The sequence below is a fragment of the Nanorana parkeri genome, unplaced genomic scaffold (assembly GCF_000935625.1).
Source record: "Nanorana parkeri isolate BGI_ZX_2015 unplaced genomic scaffold, ASM93562v1 scaffold249, whole genome shotgun sequence".
Classification (NCBI taxonomy): domain Eukaryota; kingdom Metazoa; phylum Chordata; class Amphibia; order Anura; family Dicroglossidae; genus Nanorana; species Nanorana parkeri.
Window position 1 is genome coordinate 1,394,006 of NW_017306517.1, and position 16,774 is coordinate 1,410,779.

At 43.5% G+C, this 16,774-nt stretch overlaps 1 protein-coding gene and 1 long non-coding RNA gene across 4 annotated transcripts; one reads left to right on the forward strand and one right to left on the reverse strand.

Moving 5' to 3' along the window:
- The first annotated feature begins 3,218 nt into the window (after nt 1-3,218).
- On the forward strand, nt 3,219-12,931 carry ARRDC3 (arrestin domain containing 3). Of its 3 annotated transcripts, none has more exons than XM_018556715.1 (8): nt 3,219-3,529; nt 7,958-8,039; nt 8,486-8,633; nt 9,173-9,275; nt 9,547-9,803; nt 11,083-11,242; nt 11,528-11,679; nt 12,762-12,931. In XM_018556715.1, exons 1-8 carry the CDS (start codon nt 3,250-3,252, stop codon nt 12,816-12,818), a joined length of 1,239 nt encoding a protein of 412 aa, XP_018412217.1. In that variant the 5' UTR covers nt 3,219-3,249; the 3' UTR covers nt 12,819-12,931. The 3 variants fall into 3 exon arrangements, with proteins under 3 accessions (XP_018412217.1, XP_018412218.1, XP_018412219.1); XM_018556716.1 differs by having other exon boundaries at nt 7,976-8,039; XM_018556717.1 differs by having other exon boundaries at nt 7,979-8,039.
- On the reverse strand, nt 4,392-14,984 carry LOC108787225. Its single transcript, XR_001941245.1, has 3 exons — nt 14,504-14,984; nt 10,681-10,692; nt 4,392-4,402 (listed from the first exon to the last, which is right to left on the reverse strand). It is a non-coding gene; the product is annotated as an uncharacterized LOC108787225 (long non-coding RNA).
- Nucleotides 14,985-16,774: the final 1,790 nt, after the last annotated feature.

Below are 16,774 nucleotides of genomic sequence, written 5' to 3' on the forward strand. Positions count from 1 at the left end.
CCCCCCCCACCCCCCCATTCACACCTGAGTGTAGCATTCGTGCATGTTTCTTTTCCATGTTTCCCACGCGTCCCCATTGATTTTATTCCAACATGGCACACAAAAGATCCCCTAATACCGCTAGGGGTGATATTCTGCAGTGCTGTTCTTTTATTGTAATGCGTTTCTGGGACTTGCAGTTATACAGCAATGCAGAATATCACCAACTATGTAGGACTACAAGTCCCAGCAATACATTATATTTTTAAGTAGGGATGCACCAATGCCAATACTGGGCATTTTCATGAGTACTCAAACTCGTGAAAATGCCCCGATACTAAACGCCGACATAGTCGAATTTGCCGACCTCAGCATCTGCGCTTGCGAACAGACCGCTATTATTGAGGGAACAGGGATTTATTTACAAAGCATTTAGTTCAGATTGTTAATTGAGACCGTTAATATGCCATCCATCATTTACTGCCATGGACGGCATATTATTAACGGTCACAATTAACCATTACAAATGAATACTTTGTAAATAAATGCCGGTTTCCTCGTTAATCCCGTGTGTGCGCAAATGCAGATACTAGGTTGGTGTTCTCGACAGAACACCGACACTCAATTTTTAAACTGAAGCGGCTGTCTGAGGTGCCGCGCTTGCTGGGGACCCCGGCAGCTGTCCTGTTAACCACACGGTGTAATGGTGGCGGAGGGATGGGGGGCCCTTCATGGTTTCTTGCACCGAGGCCCTGAAGGTTATTGTTACGCCTCTGGTCACAATGTATTTAATTCCAGTAGGGCATGTAGATGACCCCCAATACTTCTAGAGGTGATGGCAGACTGTACTGGTTACAATTCTAAATAATGCTCTATTGCAGCTTGGCATGTACCTAGGCCCGGGTATTCAGGCTAAGGACCACATCTGATCTGCTCATCATTTATGCATCACTCGGCTGTAGATCCTCAAATCATATCTGAATTGGTGCTGAATTCTGGAGGGTGGATACTTTTGTTCCCCCTGGTCCCTGTGTGTGTTGTACAGTAGTCACTGCTCCAAGCTCGCGTGATGGACTACAATCTCACATTTAGTTTACTCATTTGTTTTGAGATTGTAGCCTATCACAGGAGCGAGCTTGGGGTGGAGGCTTCTTTAACAACATACACAGGGACCATGGGGAGCAAAAGTAGCCCCCCTCCAGAAGGAAGGACAGTGTTAGCTTGAATTCAGATATGATTTGAGGATCTACAGCTGAGTGATACACAAATAAGATACATTTTTGTTAATAGTTAGGGTACTTGAATGGATTTTTAAGATTTAACTCCTGAGTTTAGTGTTACATTAACTACTTGCTATCCACCCGTTGTAAATAAATGGACGGACAGCAAACTCCCTACAATAGGTCGCCTACAACAGTGTGCGCCCCCTCCACCACCGTTACCGCCTATCCCAGACTCCGTTGTCCCCTCTGCGGGCCCAGGAATGGCTCAGTGGCTCTCTGCATTAAGATCAGAGGGAGATAAGTGCTCTCCAACCTGCTAAGCTCCTTTCTGATCTCTGAATGCGGAAGTGGGATGTATTACATCACTTCCACATTCAGCTGTCATTTCTCTGGCTGCTATAGCCAGAGAAGAACCTGGTGAAGCAGATCACTGCTTCATCAGCTTCTTTGGGGAACCCCAGGTGACATTAGGGGACTTAGAGACCCCTAATGTCTCCTTAAAGAAGACCTTTCGGTGTGCCTGTACTATTACATAGGGGATTGTTAGCCCCCTATGTGATAGTAATAACATTAAATGTAAAAAAAAAAAGTCACACATAAATAAATGTAAAAAAAACAAACAAAAATGTTTAAGTCCCCTGCCCCCACATATATGCACTTACAAACGTAAATACGCGTCGGGTGCCCCAACGTGCGAAAACGATATTGCGCTGCACATGTTACATATCACCGCGAATCTCAGAGTGCGAGTTATAATTCTAGCCATCAATCACTGTTAATACTAAACTGATGAGGGGTTAAAGCTTTTAAATTGTCATCTATGGTCAATTTTGGGTATGGTCGTTTTTTTTCCGGTTTCGCGGGTGCATGCAATTTTAAGGCTTGACATGTTTGGTGTCTATTTACCCGATGTGACCCCATCTTTTATATTTTACCAAAAAATTGGTTAGTAACAAATGTATCATAACATAATGTAGGGGAAACTGTTTTTTTTTTAAATGTTGGGTCATTTTTCCTTAATATATTAAAAAATAATTATTTTGCTGGTATTTCATCGCCCAGTGGTGACTAAATACCACCAAAAGAAAGCCCCAAACAATGAAATTAAATTCATCTCAGTACAGCATTGCATGACTGAATAAATGTCAAAGTAGTGCACCGCTGAATACTGAAAAATGGCCTGGACAGGAAGGGGGTTTACAACCCCGGTCATCAAGTGGTTAATAATAACGGCACTATAAATGCATTTCTTTTATTTTGTACATTTCGCTAACGCGTGCCAAGCCGCCTTTGATGAAAGAAATGCTCAGGTGTGAATGGACTGGACAATAGACAGTGTGTGAGATGCCATTTGTTGCTTCAGTGCAGAAGGAATAGCAGCAGATGACTGTGCATTCTTCATCCTACAGACATGATCCTGGGTGGAGGCGGGATTCAGGAGGTCATGGATGTGATCATGCTTTATCATGCTACATATGAACATACACACAACAATGGCTGCACTTTCCCTTTCTGATCGCCTCTGCTGCATTGTACAGCTTTGTAGCAGTGCTCCCTGTACACACATACAAAGCCATACATGAAGTGACAGGAAGCCTCAGGGACGATTTGCTGGATAAGCAGCAGCAGATATAAGGGCACGTCCGGCTGCAAAGTTTTGTGGAAGAAGGGGGATATAAAGGCGAGGAGGAGTGCAGGGTGTCAGGAGGAGGGACGCATGCGCAGTGAGGTTGTTTTTCACGAAGCTGTTGATAAAGTGAGCCGGCACACTGCAGACAGGCGTCTTTGTACGGAGACCAGTGAGCAGAGCACAGTGACTGTCCGGGGAGGGGGGAAGCTGCTGCTGTTACTTTACTCCCTATCACCCCCAATGACCTGCCTGCACAGCCAGCACTGACCCTGCCTGCAGCCTTTGTGCGAGGCATCCCTCAGTGCAAATCCCAACGTCACATTTTTCTATGATATCCTAACTTTTTCCTGTCCTCGCCCTTCCTCGCATCTCTCTTTTTTTTTTAAATATACATTTTGTCCTTTCATTGTTCCAATCATGGTGCTGGGGAAGGTGAAGAGTTTAACCATAAGCTACGACTGTCTGAATGGCAGCCATGTCCCCGTCTTTTCCAGTGGGGACACAGTCTCAGGAAAGGTAAATCTGGAAGTGACTGGGGAGATCAGAGTCAAATCTCTGAAGATCCATGCGAGGGGACATGCCAAAGTCAGGTGGACAGAATCGAGGAATGCTGGATCTAATACTGCCTACACCCAGAACTACACTGAAGAAGTGGAGTACTTCAACCACAAGGACATCCTCATTGGGCATGAGAGAGGTAAGTGCACCCTCCATGGTGGCCTCACATTGTTACACATGAGCACTGCCATCTACACACATCAGATTCTTCAGGGCTTGCTAATATTGGGGCCCATTGATCAGTCACAGGTTCTAAATGTCAGGATTCCAGTATAACATGTGCCCAGGTACTCAGGATGGGGGAACACAGCTGATGTGATCATCGCCATCACAACTTTTGTTGGTGTGTGCTGCAGCTGGTTACATAATGGCAGATAATCGCCCCAATAGTGCTATGGGGGTGATGGCATGAATGGGATACAATGTATACATGTCATTGTAGTCCAGCATGGCATGTAGATGGTAGATGACCCCCCTCCCCCCCCCATAGTGCTATAGGGTTGATGGTGCAGCCTGGATACAATGTATAAATGTCATTGTATTCCAGCACTATAGGGGTGCATTTAGATGAAACCCCCCCCCATACTTCTGGAGGTGATGGCAGACTGAACTGGTTACAATGTATTCCATGGTAGCATGGCATATAGATGACCGCCCAAAATAGTGTTAGGGGTGATGGCAGACTGAACTGGTTACATTGTATCTTATTGCAGCATGGCATATAGATGAACCCCCCCCATACTTCTGGGGGTGATGGCAGACTGAACTGGTTACATTGTATTTTATTGCAGCATGGCATGTAGATGACCCCCCCCCCCCATACTTCTGGGGGTGAAGGCAGACTGAACTGGTTACAATCTATTCTATGTAGCTATACCCTAGTACTCAGGCTATCTAGCAGAGCTGATCTGCTCATCTCCATCATAACTTTTGTAGGTGTGTGCTGCAGCTGGTTGCATAATGGCAGATAATCCCCCCAATAGTGCTATGGGGGTGATGGGTGCAGGCTGGTCTCCCACATCATGAATCCGGGGGGGTTGGGGGGGTAGGAATCATCTTGTTTTTCTTAAGTTTCAGGCTGCCTTTGTTAGAAGCGGTTCAATCCTGTTTTGGGCTAGTGGTGTCAGTGGAGAGAGAGCTGGGAGTGGGAGGGGGGCCTCCTCTGCTCACTACGCATTGGCTGCACTGCTGTCAGGTGGTGCCAATGACTTCATATCTTCCAGAAGAGAATGGCACACACACCATCGGGGATGTAGCCAAAAATAAAACCTGCACAAGCTGCAGTATAAATGGGAAAGACATTGCTGGAGGACTGGCGGCTGCATGTTGATCACTGGCTTATGCTGATCATGACCAATGTGACCCACATTTCCTGCACTGCATTATAAGGCAATGGGTGACTGTCTGGCATAGGGCAGATTGTGGGTGCTGATATAACCCCGGCCTCTGTGTATCTGCTTTAGTAGGTTACATGGGTGGGATTACGGATGAGCGATCACCAAAATTTGGCTACAACACAGGCTGTTCTGTTCAATGATGAAGCTGTATGCAGCCATGGGCTAGTTGCCGTTTGTGGCAGTGACTGTGTTAATTTTTGCTTCTCTCCTGTTACGTGCTGCTCGACAGGCGACTCTCACACAAGCTTGGTTATCTGTTAGGAGGTGGTGAGCGCCAAGCTGCACCCAGCGCTCTTCTTATTGGTCTGTGAGCTTTTGTTAGGCTGTTGCCAAGGAGATGCCTGTGCCCAGCGATTGGCTGCTCCTGTTGCTTAGGGCACCCGGGAACAGGTGGAGGGAGGTGGGCGTGACAACGACTGTGTAAACTGGTTAACCCATGCGGCTGTGTGGAGTGGGGGCAGGCTGGAGTGTGTTCTAGAAGCCGGTGTGCCATGTAATAATAGGAGTCAGGCTTCTTCTATATAACACGATCAGTCAAAGAATAAAGCTTTATTAGGACTTCTCATTCAGCAACAGAGGATAGGTGTTATCACTGTCTTCCTGTATGGAAGTATAACATAATGCACACAGATCCTGTGCTAAAATATTCTGTCATGGCCATCTCCATGCAGCATCTGAGGAACTGCACGTACCAGCAAGCCCAGACAGAGGGTGCAGTGTTCTATGTGTCGTATAGCTTGTACTTTTGTGTGATCATTCATTGGTACTATTATAGGGGAGACTGCGGCTTGTGCCCCCAAAATGTGTATGGAATCCTAATGGACCCTTGCTTTGAAAAAAATTGGAATAATGAGCGTCAAAATACGCGGCTAACTAATAGAAAGGCGCAAGCTCCCTGGACTGGACTGCCCATGTTCTTCCCAGAATAGATGCAACCTAACAGTCCAAGGGGCAACACTTGAAATTAATAAGTGACTGAAAGGACTATACATAGTTGTGTGTTGGCGTGGTTTCCTGGTCGGTGATTCCCAGCCCCCCCACTAGGCCAGCACTCACTCAATTTACTAAATGGACAGCCTCTATTACCTTAGTATAGGGGTAGGACTTGTAGTTCTGTTGTAGTGCTGGGATTGCCTACCACTGCACTAAGGTAACAGGCCGGATTTTCACTTGGCTCCGTAAAAGGAGAAGCTGTTTTGACTTTATTCATGCTGTTCTGTGTGAAATCTGGAGCAGTTGCCCATAGCAACCAATCAGCCTCTCTACAGCAGGGGTGGGCAACTCCCAGGCGTCCAAATCCCATGATGCCTCTGCCTTTAAGGGGGGTCATGCCTGTGACTGTCAATCTTGCAAAGCCTCATGGGACTTGTAGTTCCACAATAGCTGGAGATGCTCATCCCTGCTAAAGTTTGTTCAGTTAAACTTTGAAAATGAAAGATAGAAGCTGCTTGGTTGCCATGGACAACTGCTCCAGTTTTGATTAACTCCTCACCCTGTTTTGTTTTTTTTTCCCCCTGCTCCGGATGTTACAATGAGTGACGGTGTTGCGATATCCCGGGGCAGTTTCTAAAAGTCTGCCGCATTTCGAGGAATTTGCAGCCGCGGGGCTAGCAGGAGCAGCAGCACATTGCCCGTGGCTGTGCACAAGCAAGCGTGGTCCCTCTAGTACACCCGGAAGAGGGGGGCGGAAAAGCCTAGAAAAGAGTAGGCAGCGCCAGCAAGCTAGGCTGCGCTCCGCCGTCTCTTCAACCAGCTACGTCATGTCTATGCATATGAGGGACTGGCTGAGGATCTGCTTGCACCGGTTCAGGCCGGTCCTCTCCTGCTAGAGTCTGTCTGTGATTGACAGCTCAGCACTTGTTTACCACACTGTACAGCCTGCTAGTGCTCCTTTCCAGGAGATTGCTGAGCTGGCAATAAGAAAAAGAAAAAAACTTTGCGGCGGAGGAAGAAAAATAAAAGTAGCTTGTTTTTAAAATAAAGAACGCGTTTCAGTTTTCTATAGAGGAAAGATTCCATGTAAAAATAACCGAATGTGACGTTCCACATTCCTTTACCGAGTGGTCTTTGTAGTCCGATTAAACAACCATTGTGGAGCGTTTACACCAATATATAGTTCTTTCAATAAAAACCGACAGAACTTTTCATTTATACATTTACCATTTTTATACACATTTTTCGTCACGCTTTTCATGAACTTGTTGTGCGGCCTCTGCACTTCACACACCCAAAATGAGATGAAATATGCGTTTTTATATGTATTTACTAAAGGGAGAACGAGGAGGACCCGTTGTTTACTGCAAATAAGATGGGGCCTCCTCAGTTCCACGGGTGGGGTGTGACCTGGAAGCCATGGAGCAGCTTTTATTGTTTCCCCAAGGCTAGTTAGCTGGCTAATTGCATTGTTCTTTCCTCTGCAGCACATTAGTCAAGCCGTACTATCTGGAGCAGAACGTTTTATTATGAAGAAATAAAAGTCCATTGTGAAATCATTCAGTTTCACAATGGTTAATGCACACCGCTTACGTTGCTGGTTGTTGCTTATACCTGATGGGGAGGGCAAGCCTCCATTCTGGGCACAATGGAGGGGGGGGTATTAAAATGGAGCTGAGAAGTTGCCCTTGGCAACGACTAGGCATCTATCTTTTATATTCAAAGCTTAGCGGAACAAACTGAATAGGGAAGCTGATTGGTTGCCATTGCCAACTGTTCCGGTTTCTGTCTGGATAAATCCTCAATGCTGAAATTGTATTGTAGCTACTGTTTCCCTCCATTTTGTAAAGCGCTGCGCGAACTGTAGGCGCTATATAAATACTGTTTAATATTAATAATACAAATAATATTATTATGAACAGAATAAACTGTACTTGGAGCCCCTAGTGACTTTTGAGTAGGGATGCACCGATACGGATACCAGTATCAGTGCCAATACTGAGTACTTGTAAAGCCAAATGCTCCCGATACCGGAACTTTCCATTTCTGGAAGCCGGGTGGCAAGTCATTACTCGCGTGCCCCACCTGCTGACAAGGGGGCATGGAGCTAGCTTCCTGGCTAATCAAAAAGTAGGGTAAAAAACCAGTATCAGTGCATCCCTACTTTTCGGTATATGTGGTCTGAACATTATTTTGTCCAGCAGAATATTGAAGGTATATTATTTTTCCTTTTGTAGATGACGATAACTCAGAAGAAGGACTGACCACTATTACTTCAGGACGCCATGAATATGCATTCAGTTTCGAGCTTCCACAGACGTAAGTATCTCCTTTTGCTAGGCGTACCCCCTCCCTGCATATCTTACTAGCACTTGCAGCAGGAAGTGCCATCTATTGCCATGCTTCACACATACTATAAGGGTCTGGTAGTAGTTATGTAGTAGTAGTTGTGTGACAGGTCTACTCCTGCCTTTGTCCTATATCTATTCTGAGGTCTACTCCTGCCTTTGTCCTATATCTATTCTGAGGTCTACTACTGCCTTTGTCCTATATCTATTCTTCAGAGGTCTACTCCTGCTTTAGTCAGTTGAATGTACAAAGGCCTTGGTTCATTCTAATACACGCCCTTATACTTAAAACACCTGCCTAAGGCCTCTTCTACTAAACACAGGCATTGCATGAACCAGCAAAAAGCTAGATTTAATGAGAAAGTTCCCTGAGCAAAGCACAGTGACTGATTTTTTTTGCCTTCCTCTTTTGTACAGACCACTTGCTACCTCATTTGAAGGGAGACACGGTAGTGTACGGTATTGGGTGAAAGCAGAATTGCACAGAGCCTGGCTGCTACCAGTAAAATTAAAGAAGGAATTCACCGTGTTTGAGCATATAGATATCAACACTCCTTCATTATTGGTAAGACATGTTGTTGTTTTTTTTTTTTTTTTTTTTTGGAAGAGAGATTTTCTAGCAATGATGTTTGAAATTCATTGTCAGATATTTACTTATGACATATCAGCTATATGTTTTCTGAGTGTACAATGTGCACATGAGGGGTAATTTTAGCAGCCATTATAACAATAGTCCCGATATTAACTAATCTGCATACTGCTTTCATGACCAGAGCAAACGCATGGCATCTGCTGTAAGTTTGGCCGAAGATTCTCAATTTGTTACCTTAGCGGTAGCTGTTTTCTATACTATACAGAGGCTGATGGCATGCAGCTTATAAATTCACGAGTACCTCATAAATTTCAGTCGGGCTTCAGGAACATTTACTGGGGGGGGGCAGTTTCTTAAAAGCACTCTACGTTGGCTCTGCTAACAAAATGGCTGCTCCAGGGTTTGTAGGCCTCAAGCACTAGTCAGGTCAGCTTTAGTCATTTATTTTAGCCTTTGCTTCACTTATTTGGCATTAATTAATAATGTATGCTTTTTGTTTTTTTCTTTTTCAGTCACCACAAGCAGGCACAAAAGAGAAAACGCTGTGTTGTTGGTTTTGTACCTCAGGTCCAATATCCTTAAGTGCCAAAATCGAAAGGAAGGGCTATACACCAGGTAAATCTATTTACCTTTCCGTAGAGATTATTTTATTTTTGTTGGGCAATGTTTTAGCGTTACAAGGTTAGATCAGCATACAATGCGCTTTTTTTTTTTTTTTTTCCCTTTTTTTTTTTTTCATCAAAAGGGTAATATAATGATTTCAAAGCTTGGGTATAAGGCGTGTGTTAATGGAAAATATGAAACTATGCGGTGGTTTTAGTTTTTAATATTCTCTCAGGCTGGTACTGCAAATCCCTCAAAGCCTGTTTCTGTCTTCTTCTTGAAGGTGAATCAATTCAAATCTTTGCCGAGATTGAGAATTGTTCTTCCCGGATGGTTGTACCTAAGGCAGCCATATATCAGACACAGACTTTCTATGCCAAAGGGAAAGTGAAGGAAGTGAAACAACTTGTGGCCAATTTACGAGGAGAGTCGCTGTCTTCTGGAAAAACAGAGACCTGGAATGGCAAGCAGCTTAAAATCCCTCCCGTGTCCCCTTCCATCATCGACTGCAGCATAATCCGCGTGGAATATTCCCTCATGGTACGTGTGATAAAACACCTAATACTATTTTATGGTGGCCCACTAGTTGAATACGATCCAATCAGTACTGCGGGGAGTAGCAGGAAATTGTGCATTTATATTGGACATTTTTTTTAATCGATTAACTTTTATAGTTACATCTTGGCCAAATGGGGAAAAACAAAATGGTTGTATTGCACAATGTTGGTGCATTACATAATGGAGGTTCCGTTTTCATGGATCCATGTGCCCACTGGCTTTCTAGAAAGCCCATTAAGCTGATATTTGTTAAAATAAAATTTGGAAGTACTGCTTAAATCCTACTTGTACTAACCAGAAAATATGGGTGGTACCTTGCAGATGAAGTCTGATCTATTGGCCTGTGTATGGGGTAGAAATGATTCCCACAGTCTATCTGGATATATTTTAAGGCCTTATTCACACAGCATAAACTCGGGCCGTACACGTCTGTGCGGTGTGCACCCCCGTATCAAGCCATTCCCGGGAGGAACAGGTGCTGCGTGTAGCGGCCTGTTCTTCCCTATGGGAATACACAACCGTACATACACCCGAGCTGCACATCCGTGTGGGTCTGGGTATCCATACTCTGACACAGACAGAATGGATCCTGTCTGCTTCTGAGCACGGACACCCGGACCCGCACGGATGTGCAGTTCGGGTGTGGGTATGACTGCATACAGCCATAGGGAAGAGCAGGCTGCTGTACGCAATCGCACTCAGCACCTGTCCCTTCCGGGTGTGTACGGCCTGAGTTTACGCTGTGCGAATAAGGCCTAAAGACATAAGTTGGCCATACACTTTACAACCATTGCAAGACCTTTAGTCTTGCGATGGTTGTAAAGTAATAAAAAAAACGTGCGATCTGCCCATCTTGGACAGGCAGATCGTACTTGCGATGACCGCAATGCTGAACGGGCAGTGTGCACGTGCACACACCGGCCCGTTCGGCATATGTCTCCCGAGCATCATAAGATTTTCGGCTGGTTTTCTAGCATGCTCCTTAGACAAAAGACGTGCGACCGTACAGTAGAAACGGTCGCAAGCCTTCATTCACACGGCACTTTCCCGCCATTCTCGTACGAGAATTGTGCAGTGTATGGGCACCTAGACTGGAATATCTAAGCAGTCTACATGTATAGTGTAGGAGGGCGAAGAACAAATGCAATAGCTTCAATTGCAGCAGAAGCCATCAATCATAAGTATTAGAAGCTAAAAAATAAGTGTTCTGTTCTATTAAGGAAGCTGAATGTATCTTTTATTTCAAATTTTTTTTTTTTAGGTTTATGTGGATATTCCAGGCGCAATGGACTTATTCCTTAATTTACCACTAGTCATTGGAACAATTCCCTTGCATCCATTTGGCAGCCGGACATCAAGTGTTGGCAGTCAGTACAGCATGAACAATTGGTTGGGCTTTGTCCTACCTGAACGACCTGAAGGTAATTTCCCAATTCTGTGTACTTTTTTTTTTTTTCTGACAGATGTTGAAATCCAGCTCCCCCACCACGTGCTAGTCACTGATCACACGCATGCACTTGATCATGAGATATTATTGCATAGGGGTCAGAATGTAAAGTAAACTTTGCTTTCCCATGTGCTTAGCTCAGCGCTAAGGTTTAAAGTAACAAACATGTATGACTAGCTTCTTTAGGTGCCTTTTTATTACTAATTCTGTTTTATGGACTTTTTTTTTTAAATATACTTTTGATGTTCTTTTGTTTCAGCACCCCCTAGCTATGCTGAAATAGTCACAGAAGAGCAGAGACAAAATCTTATTTCATCAAATATTTGTGATAATTTCGAGTTGGCACTTCAAGGACCACTTTTTGCATATATCCAAGAATTTCGTTACTTGCCTCCTCCTCTCTACTCAGAGGTAAGCACATTCTACTCTTCATTTTGTATAGACAAATGATTCTTCGTTGTGAATCTTGCTCTTGTCAAGCCCTCACAGCCCACTAGAATTAAATTGTTCTTCTTTGCATTAAGAGTAGATTACGAATACATTTAATGTAATTGAATGAAGTGAACAAAGCCCTTGTTTAAGGGTACTGGCTATTGACACCAGTCTTGTTGATTTTGGTATCACATGACAGGCAGCCCACCAGCTCTGTGACCCTTATGAGAATGTCGCCACTCCAAATTGCACAATACAAGTAGCTTAGTGTTTGCGAAGCATAGGAGGAATGCTAGCACAATGTACAATTCAGAAGTGCTGGATGCCCTTCGTGTTATTAGAGATTGCTGTAATTCGGTGCCTTATGTGCAGTGGAAAAGCATCATCTGTGTGAGGTTTATTTTGATCTAGGGTTGAAAGGATTGTGGATGCTTTCCAAAGTTCAGTTGTATGCAATAATCTATGCCAGGGGTAAGCACCCTTAGAGCTCCAGCTGAGGTGAAACTACAAAACTCCATCATGCCTGTGAATGTCAGGCTTGCAGTGCATCCAAGGGAATAGTAGATCCATAACAGCTGGAGTGCTGAAGTTGCCAACCCTCGTTCTGTGTGAAGTCACGCTATTCCTATACACTTCAGCTCAACAGACAGGGAAGATGCTATGCAATAAGCATTTTAGTCTTTAGCAGTCTTGATGAACCAGCCGAAATTTGTGGGTGCTGCTGCTGGCACCTTTCCAACTGGCATCCATCCCTCAATCAGGGTTAGAAAATTTTTGGCTGACAAGAGCTAGTAGCCAATGAGCTGCCGGCTCTGTTGGGTATTCTGATAGCGACCCCTGTCAAAGGAAACGGCAGGAGATTCTTCCAACGCTCGTAAGCATTGATGGAGGAATCTGTTCTATTTTCTCAGTTCAGCCGGCAGGTTGAACAAAGAAAATAGTGTGTATACCCGACTTTACTGATTTGCCATATAGAGCTTTGTATTTCAATCTGTGTAAATCTCATGCTCCGTTCATAAATTCCATAGTAGATTAACCCAAATGCATTCTTCTGCCCATAGGTTGATCCCAACCCAGATCAGCCCATTGAAGACCATCCTTCCTGTCCATCTCGCTGAAGGGGCTTGACATAGTCAGCCGATGAGACTAACTAACTGAACTGCCAACAGTGCGAATTGGCAGCCATTACGGAGACGCACTTTCACAGAAATGCAGTCTGAGTCTCGCCATGGGAAGTTGCAGACTGAATCAACCTGTGGTCATGATTTTGGCGCTTACAGCTTTGTAACACGTTTGTGCTCCATACTTCTTAGAAGAAGTTGGACTGCCTTGCTGTCGGCACAACGAAGACGCTGCGCTCCTACAGCACGCGGTCAAAGCAACAAGATGCTCGGCACGTAGTGAAAGAGGTTCGGGATTCCTCTCACGCTGAAAATTTGCACACCTTCAGTGTGCACGTCGAGCAGCTTGAAATCACTACAGCTTTCCTTTTCCTCCTCTGCTTGGTTGTGGTGTTCACACCACAAAGCACATGAAAGCTTTGAGAGACTATACAATGACAAAATGCACTATTTTTTTTTGTTTTGTTTTTGTTTGTTTTTGTTTTTTCATTTGGTTGTAGCCTGGGCTCTACCTGCATATTGACATGCTCAGTACTGTCCTGTACTACTGCATGTGCATCACCGTCAGCTTGCATACAGCAATGGATTTATTTTAACACATCTAATGCCTTCATGCCAATCCTTATTGCTGTTATGTTTTGCGGCTTACTGTCCTAGAATAGCGGCAATCCAGTGGGTTAGAGAAAGAAGGAGAAAAGGTGCAAGTACATGAGACTGTCATCAAGATTGTACACCTAGTTTCTTTCAAAGACATGTTGCCTTTTATACTGTCACCCCAAGCAGGATTTTGTTACAGACTTCCTACAAATCACTTAATCTCAGGAGACCTCATCACTTGCCAAACTTTGGAATGCTATTTGTGTCTTTTTTATGTTGCAGTGTACCACGTAGGGAGCTAACTGAGTGGTGTTAGCTGATACACATGCACAGAGAAAGTTAAATGTCTTTTTGCTGACTAGTCCTTCATATTCCCTCTATAGTAGCCCCCGACTGGTTTAAATGCCATTTGACGCACAAGCAAGACGGTAAATCTGCGCAAGCACTACATGTTTGGTGTTGTAGCGGAAGGAATGGGCACCTGCGCTTGTCATTCCTTTTTTATGCAATTTTTTTGAGCAGTGTTAATGGACTGTGTGCTGTAAGACACATGGGGCATCCAATAGCCCTAAACCCGAGCACTCGAGCCTTCACTAAGAAAATCTAAAAGTTCATGGCGGATGTGTGCTGACGTATGACATTTGTTTAGAGTTTGCATCACTTTAAGTCCCAACGGCGAACCGCCATCGGCTCATTCACACAAGTTGTACTTGAGATATCTAATTTAAAGTACAAACCTACAGCAGTCTAGCCAAATGCCGTTAGGCTAGCAACTGAGGAAATGAACCGTGTATTGTGTTAAAGTAACATGGGTTTATTGATCTATGCTTTTTGCAAGTGTCTTTTTTTTTTTTTTTTTTACCAACTCATTTAGTAAGTAGTTCGGTCAATTAAAATAATAACTTCCAAAGCGAAGACAACTTTATTAGTCACGTTTTAAGTGATTCATCTGACGTTTGGTTTTCGCTATCTGACATAATACTCATTTAACAGGAAGTGACAGTAGTTTTGACAATTCTCCCCCCTCCACCCTTCTTGTCAGTGACCTTATACCTCCACTCTTCCAGTGCCGATTAGTAGGCAACTATCTATATAGGGTAGACCAATATTAATAGCCACTGCAAATGTATGTGAGATTTAGCATTACCAAGGCCACTGGCACTGTATCGCATGTAATGTGGTAAATCGAAAAAAAGCTTCAAACTTCTGCAAAGTTTGTGGACATATTTATTTACTCTATTGTTTAGAGGCATTATTTTTCTCAATTTTTTTTTATTCTGTACTGGTCAGTTTCATGTATAGTCCAGTATTTGAGATGGTTTCCTAACTAAGGAAGAAAACAAATGAAATCAAGATTTCTAGAGAAGAAATAAAAAAACAAAGTGCAATATTCCATGTATGCTTATAGATACTAATCTATGGCTATTTGTATGTTTTATTTTTTTTGTTTGTTTTGGTGCTGAAAATGTTGTTGTTGTAGGCTCCAGTTCAAAACAGACTTTATGTGGAAAATGTTAATTTTCCTAATGTTCTTCCTTTGTTTAAAAGAAATAAAAACATGTTCATTTTTTTTGTATAAAGTTGTCTGGGTTTGTTTTTTGTTTCTTCTGGTATTGCTAAACATGATCTAAACTAGCAAGCAAATTTGACAAAAGTTTTACAAGGGCACTGGTGTCAGTGGTTCAGACCTTGTGTTCGTCCACCCACTGCCAACTTTACTGAATATCTGATGGAAGTTGTTGAAGAGCAAGGAACGAGTGATTTGTTAGCTTTTTCAAGCCGATTACACCCCCAAAAAAACCTTTTTTTAAATGGATGGCTAACCAACAAGAACTACTTTAAACAGCTGCCATGGGGGGAGTACAGGAACCCCTAGTGGCTGTGTTGGAAATAACATTGATACCAGAAAGTCTGGGGTTCATCTATGAACTTTATAACATGATCAAAACATTTGACAAGTTATGGATCTACTACAAGCTGATGGTAGAAGCTTTACCAACACTGGCTAAACCACACCTAAAGGACAATTTTGATCTTGTGCTACTTAAAGCAGAACTCAAGCCAAATCCGGATACCTGGCTACACCAAGATAAAAATAATTAGCCCGTTGAAAGACTAAAATGACTAGATTGGCTTTTGTTCTAATAATCCGCTCCAATGCAGAGATTTCCCCCACAGTTTTTGTTTTAGATATCAGTCTGAGGGCCAGCATCATTCAAGTCTCTTCCTCCTCGGCTGTTGCACTGCTCTTTCCGCCTATCAGCATGCTACTTGTCAGCACATGAACTAGTTCTGCTATATCTTCCACACACCAGCACTGCTGTACAGTGACTGCCAGAGGCTGATAACAGGTCATATTCAGGTAGCTAAACGGCTTGCATTTAATTCAGACCTTTAAAAGTGCAAGTTTCACTTCACAAGTTTCCTTGTGAAGTTAACAGCCTATTTGCCTTTAGTAAATCAACCCATGTGGTGTCCTTAGATAGAGGTCAGATCATTTCCAATCCACCTTACTGATCTACAATTACATCTCATGCTCTCCCTTGGGTGTGCCCATTTCACCGGCTAAAACTTTCCATTTCCTCCAGTGTCCTAGTAGCAAGTTTATAATTTGTTACCATGGCTGCAGATAACTGTATCTTACTTGGGCTACTGAAAACTAGATTATCTCTCCTTCCTGACACTATAAAGCAATCATTTCCAGGGTGTCAGACATGTAAATATACCATGTTACATTAGTTCTAACCATGTATTCCTGGATCAGTACCAAGAGCAGAAGGGGCAGAGAGAAGTACCTAAGCACAATCCAAATTGTTCTAGTTCCTGCTACTCCTGCCTTGTCTGAACACCTTCGGACAATCGTGGATAGACCAGAGACAGGGTTATCAAGTCATGTCTTTACTGACAGATAAACATTACATGTGTTCTGTGACCAAATACATTTTGTAAGTATCTGCATTAAATCAGCCACAGGACTTTGCAGGATAAGGTTGACGATCTGGAAAACCGTTCCAGACCCAACAATCTGCGAGTGATTATAGGGGCCCCTTGTGCTCCGCCCATATACAAGTCCCTCCCTCACGCCCCACCTGCATAGACATTCTTGTGTCACAGAAATTTTTTCTCCACATTATTTTTCAAATAGTGGGCCAATTGAATTGCTGGGGAACTGGTGGGCGAATTTCAAAATGTAGACCAATATAGGCAATTTGAAAGTGAGCTAAATGGCAGACCTCAGACCGGAACCAATACACGTCACCAATAGGACTTTTAATCCCAGCAATACATTATACAGCAATGCAGAATACCACCAGCTATAGAAGAATACATTATACATGCATTGAGGGGAATTTATC

Bases quoted from the DNA above. Each gene is read 5' to 3' on its own strand.
- ARRDC3 (XM_018556715.1), top strand. From the start codon at position 3,250: ATGGTGCTGGGGAAGGTGAAGAGTTTAACCATAAGCTACGACTGTCTG. The intron at 3,530-7,957 runs GTAAGTGCACCC...TTCCTTTTGTAG, and splicing joins CCTCATTGGGCATGAGAGAG to ATGACGATAACTCAGAAGAA. The intron at 11,243-11,527 runs GTAATTTCCCAA...CTTTTGTTTCAG, and splicing joins CCTACCTGAACGACCTGAAG to CACCCCCTAGCTATGCTGAA.